This window comes from Notothenia rossii (genome assembly GCF_949606895.1).
Source record: "Notothenia rossii genome assembly, chromosome: 12".
In the NCBI taxonomy this organism is placed as follows: Eukaryota; Metazoa; Chordata; class Actinopteri; order Perciformes; family Nototheniidae; genus Notothenia; species Notothenia rossii.
The window spans coordinates 3,227,619-3,237,786 of record NC_136911.1 but is presented as its reverse complement, the minus strand read 5'-3'; the positions used below and the strand labels follow the sequence as shown (position 1 = coordinate 3,237,786).

At 41.8% G+C, this 10,168-nt stretch overlaps 1 protein-coding gene across 1 annotated transcript; it reads right to left on the bottom strand.

The window, feature by feature from the left end:
* Positions 1-555: 555 nt before the first annotated feature.
* shrprbck1r (sharpin and rbck1 related) lies at positions 556-9,871 on the bottom strand. The gene is made up of 9 exons (XM_079661018.1): positions 9,248-9,871; positions 8,384-8,558; positions 6,403-6,480; positions 5,865-6,006; positions 5,245-5,335; positions 3,302-3,647; positions 2,663-2,763; positions 2,062-2,232; positions 556-1,358 (listed from the first exon to the last, which is right to left on the bottom strand). Exons 1-9 carry the CDS (start codon positions 9,536-9,538, stop codon positions 1,278-1,280), a joined length of 1,476 nt encoding a protein of 491 aa, XP_079517144.1. The 5' UTR covers positions 9,539-9,871; the 3' UTR covers positions 556-1,277.
* Positions 9,872-10,168: the final 297 nt, after the last annotated feature.

Here is a 10,168-nt window from a genome sequence, read left to right as displayed (position 1 = left end):
GAAGTTCTCTCTGCGCTCCGCTTCCCGGGTCTGGGGTTATTGGGAGGGTTAGAATAATGCTCTGACTGTTTCCCGTCAGTATTTGTCATATGCACAATACACATGGCAATACACTGAATGTATGTTGTGAAAATAGTGAATGTCCTCTTCCAACATGAGAGCAACATGATAACAAAGGTATCCCAACTGTAGCTGTGAACATGACAGGATGTGTGATTACCTAGAAGAGCATCAGGACTGTTTGAGGCATATGATAGCTATGTGATTAACATGATGATTCAGCCTCTATGGAGAGAGACATATGACAAGCATGATCATTTCTGACGTGGAGCTAATCTGAAGTAAACATTGAATACTGCTTTCTATTCCTCCATCTTGTGACTGTGGAACTCCCTCTCTTGGATATCAGCATGTGAAGGACACTGTTCAGGAACTACTTGATGCTCTGTATGTGATGACTACTTCCATTCTGGAGAGGATCACAAATTCAAGCTCAAGCCGGGGACCAGTGAGATTTTTCGAACAATGTGTAAGAAGTATAGTAAGACGCAAACATTGTGTATAAACATTTTATTTCAATGTGATTCACAATATACAGTGCAAAAATAGCAATCAGGCTGATACATTCAATTTAGTGGCAAACTCTTATTAAACTTCATTTAAAAAATAATTTGAATTGCCTTGTGTTGAAAGTTGCTATATAAATAAACTTGCCTTGCATTGCATGATGCTGATCATGATTATCCAGCTTAATATAAGTACAAGTCTTTCATAACCTTTCTCACCCCTTTATATCTCCAGCAGTCTGTACCAATAACCAGATATATGAGGGCTTCACTCAGGGTTTCACAAGAGAGTCAGACTAAGTGATTTATGTCATTATGATACAAATAAATCCATCTTTCCCAGACTTTTTAAAACTCTAAAAAATTGCAATATTTGATTCTTTGTATGTAGGATAACATATACCACCACCTATTTTACCGGTATTAGGTTGATAGGGATATACAAGTCTTGTACATCTCAAATGACCCACATTCAACTTCAGAGTGGCAATAAAGGGCCATGTGCTTTCTAATAGTATATTCTGCTGAGACGATGGTTCAGGCTGTCAATGAGACACATCTAAACGTGTGTGTGTGTGTGTGTGTGTGTGTGTGTGTGTGTGTGTGTGTGTGTGTGTGTGTGTGTGTGTGTGTGTGTGTGTGTGTGTGTGTGTGTGTGTGTGTGTGTGTGTGTGTGTGTGTGTGTGTGTGTGTGTGTGTGTGTGTGTGTGTTCAGTAGTCCTGGTCCAGGTTAAACAGGAGTGAGTTGTTTTGAGCCTCAGCACTCCTCAGCACCTCTCTTCTCCCTTTCTCCTTTAAAAAAACAGAGACAGAAGAGAAGAGAGTAAAACTGAGAGGCCGGCAAATTTGAACTTGAATCAATGTCAGACTTTCCCCCTGCTTAGCATTTGGTCCAACGTGGAGCCCTGTGTTGCTTTAAGGGCTGTACCTATGTTATTCCTTCACTCTAAACTTGCAACTAAGATAATTCACTATAATAGTGTGTAATTACATTTTATAAATGTACTTTTTGGTGCTGTTAGATTGCTGCATTTCAGATATTATACGTCTAAACATATTATATGTTTAAATTCGCCTCATTCACAGACTGAACCATCCTCATGCCAACGTCTATTTTTATGTCTATGTGCTTGAATTAAAAGCACATGGCTCTTTTATTTCCATTCTTAAGTTGAATGTGGGCCATTTGAGATTTACAATACTTTGATATCCCCACCAATTGATCAAACAAATGAAATAGGTGGAGGTATATGTTATCATACAGGAAATACAGATATTTTAATAGATATAAGTGTCATTTTAAATCTCTGCCACCATCAAACCAAGGTTTTACTCAGTCATATGGGTGGATGAAGCTGTTGTTATAGAGTGTACTGTGTGTCAGACTGAGTGTGCAGGTGTTCAGGTGTGCAGGTGTGCAGCTGTTCAGGTGTTCAGGTGTGCAGGTGTGCAGGTGTTCAAGTGTTCAGGTGTGCAGGTGTTATTGAGTTTCTACCTGCTGGTACTGTCTGACCGCCTCCTTCTCCTGCTGGATGCGTCTGAGCTCCAGGTCGTCGGGCCGGTACCCCCCCGGCACCACGTATCCCTCAGGGCGGTTGGTGCTGCAGATCTCACAGCCCGGACGCGTGGGTTTGTTGATGTAGGTGCAGGACGGACACGCCCAACCCTGAGGGGTGGGATCAATCAATCAACAACTTTAGTAACCCCGCAGGGGGCAATTGGTTATGAGAAGCTTTTGTCCCGTACACAGGCAGGAAGACACAGGAAGAAAGCACACAGATACACCCAGGAGCCTGGATGTGGATCATTCCAATGTACACGATAAATTGTTCATAGCATCAAAATAAAGAAGTAAATAAATAATCAAGTTAAAAAATGAATTTGGCAACAGATGAAATTCATGTGCAAGAACATGACCTGAAGATGAATTTCACCTGTTGCCATCAGGGCGTAGATATGCTCTACCTGCTCTTAAGAGAAAGAACATGTGAGAGCTACCTACTTTAAATATGACATATTCGATCAAACATTGAGCATTTCTAAAAGTGTGTAAATAATAAAGTTTGGTTCTTATTAAAGCATGACTGCTCTCTTACCTGTGTGGAGGCTGTGTTGGGGGTCAGAGCTCTGTGGAGTTGAGGCATCTCCATGTTGGCTAGATCTCTGATCTCACGGATGTCCCCTCTCTCAGACCCGCCTGAGACAGAACAAAGCATCTAATAAGCAACCAGGAATGTTTCATATGTGTGTATGGTTGTACTTTAGTGTTGTTGGGTCACGGTAGGGCTTGAGCCAACATCTAGCAGAGCAGTGATCTCTTTACATTCAGTTTTAGTAGAATTGCACTTTCTTTTTATACAACACAATTAGACAGTGTTATAAGGTCATGCTAGAGAAGCATTTGGGTCGTAGCACTACATTTAAATACCCTGTAGTTTTCAATGTAAAGTTCTTTATTCAACTGTGTTTCAGTGCCGAGATAATGACTTCTGGTATTGTTGCAGCATCAGACTGCTAAAACAGTTAATGATTCAAAGCGTATTGTAGTAAACTAAACACTGAACTAAGAGCTGTAATCTCACGTGTGCCCTTGACATTTAGAAGTAATATACAGGAAAACATTCCTTCCCACTGCAATAACTCTATATAACAAATCACCTCTGGCTGGCAAAATTAGGATCAATCTTATCTCTTATTAAAAAATCAAATCTGATAACCATCACATCCTCCCTCACCCGTGCTGCTGCTGCTGTGGAGCCTCGCAGGCAGGGTGGTGTACGGCCTCCGGTCCAGAGAGGAGGGGCCGTTAGCAGAGGTAGCGTTCAGCAGGGGCGTGGAGGGAGGCAGAGAGGGAGGGGTGAGGAGAGGCAGAGAAGGAGGGGTGAGGAGCAGAGCACTCTCCTGGTCCTGCTGCAGGGCCTGGAGGGAGAGGCGAGCGTGTCGGGCGGACAGGAGGAACAGGAAGGCCGAGTCGTCGTTCTGACGGACCCCGTACGAGGCCAGGGAGCGCTGGTCGCTGCACAGACACTGACCGATCACCCAGCGCTGCACCCGAGGGTGGAAGCCGTACTCCAGGAACATCTGGGGAGGATGAACAGTGGGGAAGACATTTTAGCCTTTTTTAAATTAATTTGTGATCCGGGAAAGCTCAATATGTCATTTTATGCCGTGGTTTCTCATTTAAAACCACGACAAAAGACAGAGTTTGTGTTCTGAACGTCCTCTTCCAATATGAGAGTAACATGATAACAAAGGTATCCCAACTGTAGCTGTGAACATGACAGGATGTGTGATGACCTAGAAGAGCATCAGGACTGTTTGAGGCATATGATAGCTATGTGATTAACATGATGATTCAGCCTCTATGGAGAGAGACATATGACAAGCATGATCATTTCTGACGTGGAGCTAATCTGAAGTAAACATTAGCCGCGTTCACACCGGAGTACTTTTCCCATTTTAGTTCCGAAATGTCGCGTTCACACCAAAAAGAGCCGGAACTAAAATTTGTTCATGAGAACCTTTTTACCCCCTTTTCCGTCCCTGCTAGAGAGCAGGGACTCTCATTCGGCTCTCTTGTGAGAAAAGAGCTATATTTCTGATTGGCTGGGCGGATTGCAAACCACGCCCCGTAAAACAAAAAAAAAGTGTTGTGAAGCCGCCATTTTATTATCCTCGCATTAGCATTATTAGCATTAGCATTAGCCCGGCGCAGAAACGCAGAGAGACTAACTTATGGCAACACAAAATAAAACATGGGAGCGGTGGAGATGAGGAGGTGTCGGCGTTCTGGCGATTTACTCGGAAGGCTTCAGTAGAAGCTGCTGGGAGTCCCAGCAGCTTCTACTGAAGCCTTCCCCAACTCAGGGGACTTCCGGCCGGGGACTTCGGGTGGCAGTATACGCCGTGAAGTTGTTTGCGACCTGCCAGTAAACCCAAAGCAGAAGAAGAAGAAGAAGTGACGTCAGCGGCTCATTTGCCTAATCCTTCCCCCAGGGACTTATTCCGGTGTGAATGCGATCTGACCTTAGTTCATCAGAACTAAAGAGTTCTGATGAACTAAGTTCTGATGAACCTTTGTGGGAAAAGTACTGCGGTGTGAAAGCGCCTATTGAATACTGCTTTCTATTCCTCCATCTTGTGACTGTGTAACTCCCTCTCTTGGATATCAGCATGTGAAGGACACTGTTCAGGAACTAGTTGATGCTCTGTATGGGATGACTACTTCCATTTTTTATATTGCAGTTGGCATCCCCTAGTTATGATTTGTTCAGGAAGTTTTTACCCCGAGCAGAATTATCCACAGATAACTTCCTCTCCAAAACCAACAGTCTTGTGATTGAAGTACAAACAGGGAATGAAGCCGTGTTATGAAAGCTGTTTGGCTGCAGCTGATGTTTCTTTCCAGCTGATTCCTCTGATAGCTTAAGATCCCAACATCCAATGACTGACCTCCTTCCTCAGGTTACAATATAGAGCTAAAAACGACCAAGATCGAAACGGTGTTTGGTGAAAAATGTGTCTTAAAGTGGATAAAAAGTCTAATTGTGACAGCTTCTGACAGACCACGCTGTCACATCCTCAAAGGGAATAAGACGCCATTACTAAATAAATCAAATCAACTGGACATGATTATTTCAGGACACTAATAAAGAACAGAAGCATCTCTCAGACTAACCTGCTGTTTCAGTGCAGCCGTCGTCATGTGTGGGAAAACCTTCACAGTGACGCAACACGACGAAGAATAATCCTCAACAGCAACGACCAAGCTGTGGGATAAATGAGACGCACACAGTTAGACAAACTCTTCCAAAAGATAAAGATCACTTATTGATCCCAATTTGGGCAATGTTTTTGGTCACAGCAGCCGGTTAAAACAAGGCAGTGCAAATCATTTGAAAATGAAAAAGAATAGAAAATAAACAAAACTGAGATATACACATCTCAGGATATTATTAACATGAAGTGTGCAACATCATATCTTTAAACAGGACACTATTGAGCTATGGAAGGTTAAAGTGAAAGGACTCAACTGCTGTGAGGAAATGTTGAATATGGTTAATCTAGTAAACTGTACTCTGCTCTGTTTGTGGATGTGCTTTAATTGTATTTTGTCAAATCTAACATTCTACTAACGGCACACTTAAAAAATATATATTATTTATTTTCAGCATTATGTTTTAATCTGCCACATGTCTAATGTTGGGGAATGTTCAGTTGTGTTTGTGTCATGTGAATCAATAAATACATGTTTTAAAAAATAAAACAAATAACATTATTATCCATTAATATGCCTACTTGATTTCATTGTCCTCAGCGTCTCGGGGGGTCGGCTGGATCTTCAGCGCGGCGTGTTGTCGGGCGAGCGTCGCAGCGCAGAGCGACGCTGACTGCATGTCGCCTGCCTGTATGGCTCGAGTCAGCTCTAGGCAGGTGTCCTCTACAGATGGACACACACACACACACACACACACACACACACACACACACACACACACACACACACACACACACACACACACACACACACACACACACACACACACACACACACACACACACACACACACACACACACACACACACACACACACACACACACACACACACACACACACACACACACACACACACACACACACACACACACACACACACACACACACACACACAGGTGAACACAGTGTGCAGAGGATGTTGCCATACCTCCAAACAGCCACTAGAGGGCTGATTCAATGAATGAATGAATACAAGGAGTGAGGGAATCAGGGAATTAGTTACATCACATCTAAAAGAAATCAATCAGATAATACTTTATATTAATCTGAGTTCACACCTGTTCGTTGCAAGGCTGTTGTTTTTTCAAGCTGGAGCGCATCGGGGGGGCGCGGTGGACTGTAGTGGTGAGGGGCGACTGCCAATGAGAAGAAGAGATTTAGATAAACAAATGGATAAAAGACACAGATTCAGATTCTACAGAAACATCTCTTCTACTGTCAATTTGTAACACAAAGATTGAGTTGTTTTTTGATATTTAAATATGAAAAAGGCACTTATTAACTCTTCATCTACACAGAAAAGGTTTTAACATATTTTATTAGAACAGTCAGCAACATAGTCAATAACACGGTAAATATTTATTTCTGATCTTATTTATTAAGGTTATTTAAATGCTAAGTTAATTGAAACGTATGGGCATGAGTTTGTGATGCAGCCACCGGTAATGAATTTAATATTTATCCATGGCTCAGTTTTATCATTCCATTAACTTTCTTACACCTTTCTTTTTTTACTTTTCCATGAATGTAATTGAGTAAACAAAGGGCATGTTTGTGATTCAGCACAGAGCAACTTATTGATATTCCCCCGTCAACAACAATATGGAGCTTGTTTACAGTGGTTGAGATGGACTGTAGAGAAAAGCTCTTTTGTTCAAATAAATAATGATATAACCAGCTGGATTCATCACGCTGAATTAGCATGAAGTATTTCGCTAGAGGGCAACATCATTACTCCAAATCACAGACAACAGGGCTTCTCCTTAAATGTTCCTGCAGTTTTGCTCACGGATATCTACATTTCCACACCCTCCATTCTGCTGTCGTTGTTACAGAGGAGGGAAGTAGTGGAGTACAAATACTTTGTTACTGTACTTAATTACATTTTTCTGGTATCAGTACTTTACTCCACTAGGACTTTTTACTTTAACTTCTTACATGTTGAACAGAAATACCTGTACTTTCTACTTCTTACATGTTGAACACAAATACCTGTAGTTTCTACTTCTTACATGTTGAACACAAATACCTGTACTTTCTACTTCTTACATGTTGAACACAAATACCTGTACTTTCTACTTCTTACATGTTGAACACTAATACCTGTACTTTCTACTTCTTACATGTTGAACCCAAATACCTGTACTTTCTACTTCTTACATGTTGAACCCAAATACCTGTACTTTCTACTTCTTACATGTTGAACACAAATACCTGTACTTTCTACTTCTCACATGTTGAACACTAATACCTGTACTTTCTACTTCTTACATGTTGAACCCAAATACCTGTACTTTCTACTTCTCACATGTTGAACAGAAATACCTGTACTTTCTACTTCTTACATGTTGAACAGAAATACCTGTACTTTCTACTTCTTACATGTTGAACCCAAATACCTGTACTTTCTACTTCTTACATTTTGAACACAAATACCTGTACTTTCTACTTCTTACATGTTGAACACAAATACCTGTACTTTCTACTTCTTACATGTTGAACACTAATACCTGAACTTTCTACTTCTTACATGTTGAACACAAATACCTGTACTTTCTACTTCTTACATGTTGAACCCAAATACCTGTACTTTCTACTTCTTACATTTTGAACACAAATACCTGTACTTTCTACTTCTTACATGTTGAACCCAAATACCTGTACTTTCTACTTCTTACATGTTGAACCCAAATACCTGTACTTTCTACTTCTTACATGTTGAACACAAATACAATAATTATTGTTCTATTAATATAAAGGGAGGTCAGGTACTCTTTAAAACAGCTGCTAGTTATGGGTACTTTTTACTTAAGTACATTTCAAAGCCCATACTTCTTTACTTTTACTTGAGTAAAGAAGTTTAGTCAGTACTTCTACTTGTACCAGAGTATTTTTAGGCACGAGTATCTGTACTTCTACTTGAGTAAAGGATGTGTGTACTTTTGCCAGCTCTGGGTTGTGATCTAAGGAGCAGTATTTGGCAGGAAGGTGCTCTGGGTTGTGATCTAAGGAGCAGAATTTGGCAGGAAGGACACTGACCTCTGTGCGTCTCCCTCAGTGATGACAGCACCACCGTGGCCCACTCCTGCGCGTCCACCTCGCAGCGGAAGTTGAAGCTGATGCGGTCGTGAGGAGGCGCCGCCAGACTCATCTCGTGACACTTTGGCGACTTCACCTCATAGTTCACGCTCCTCAGATCAAACTCTGTGACGGTCTGGGAAATGAAGAAAGGAAAGCAAGTATGAGACGAGATGAGGTAGGAACAATTTGGGAAGGTTAATGAATCCCCAAGGTTCAAAGAGTGGCAATTATGTTGAGGTTATGCATGTTAACTGAAATAGGATGTTATGCCATGTTGAGGGCCTTTCTAATAGAGGGAAACATAAAACCATTGTTGTTTAAGTCATGTGTATGTTGCAAATCTTATAAATAAATGTGCTGAATCAAATCCACCACAATATTTAGGTTTTGTAAACAAGCCAAATCATGTTGGAAACTACAGCCTTAAACAGTTCCCATCAACATTTGGTTTTATTTCAAAATATTTCCACACACCATATTTGTGGGATGTTTTACCAAAAGTACTAAAGCCTAAATGTAGAAATTCTCTTAGGTAAGTCCTGAATTCAATGTTTTAGCTAACTACAAAAGTGTAAACATCTATGTAACACAAATAAAAGTACTTATTATGCAGAATCTCCAATTTCCACATTTGAGATCAATAAAGTACATATCATCTAATAAGCCTAACATGTAGTATAAAAAACACAATATTGACCTCTGAGAGAAGTAGTGGAGTAGAAGTAAAAGGTAGCATTACATGTCAATGCTGAAGTAAAGTACAAGGACTTCAAAACTGTACCTTACTTGAGTGTATAGTGTTACATCTGTCCCTGAACTCACCACGCTGCGGCCGACCCCCCCGCTCTCCTGCTGGAGCGACAGCCGGAATTCCCCGGACTTCCCCGGGTCCATGCTGAGCTGCAGGCGGAGAGACATGTCTCCTGCCCCGGGGAGACACAGGGGCCGGATCCCGGAGTGACACACCGACACCCGGACCGACGCGAGGACGGTGTGGCAACCGGGCTGAGGGTGCTGGGCCCCGGCATGGAGACCCTGGAGGGCGGGGGTCTGGCCCTGGGTCTGTTGGTCCTGCGTAAAACCTGGTGCCCAACCGCCTGAAGTCAGAGACATCCTGGCTGTAGACACACAGGGTCCGGGTGGTTCAGCCTGTCGATGGTTGCCGTTTTAACGACATTTTTGTCAACATTTCATATCCACACTCACAACAGGAAGCAAAGTGTCCGTGACGTCTCTCTGTCAGCTGTTCCTTCCGAAGCTCAAAGGTTTCTCTTCCTTCCCTTTCGGCTTTATTTAGTGTTTCGTTTCGCTTTAACAGTATTTTTCGGGGAATTCTACACCTGTAAACATCGAGGTTATCAACAGTAGTTTCACTCACACCGCTGTTGTTGTTTGTGCGTTAAGACTTTCACTTCCCACTGCGCATGCGTCGTGGGCTGACGTCGACTCTTGTAATATTCATGAGGGCGTGACCCTCATCACAGGTGGAATAAGTACTCAGACATTTGAATACAAGGAGTAATACCTACTTCTACCACATTGTAGAAATACTCTGTGACAAGAAAAACACAAGTTAGGGCAAAAATAATTAGCATAAAAATATATTACATGACTTACTATTCATTATGCAGAATGGCCATTTTCCCCCAAGATCATGCATCACTTAATTATAGTAAGTGATGTATAAGTGTGTGCATTATTTTAATTTTGCAGCAGTTAAAGGTGGAGCTAAGGACTTTTTAT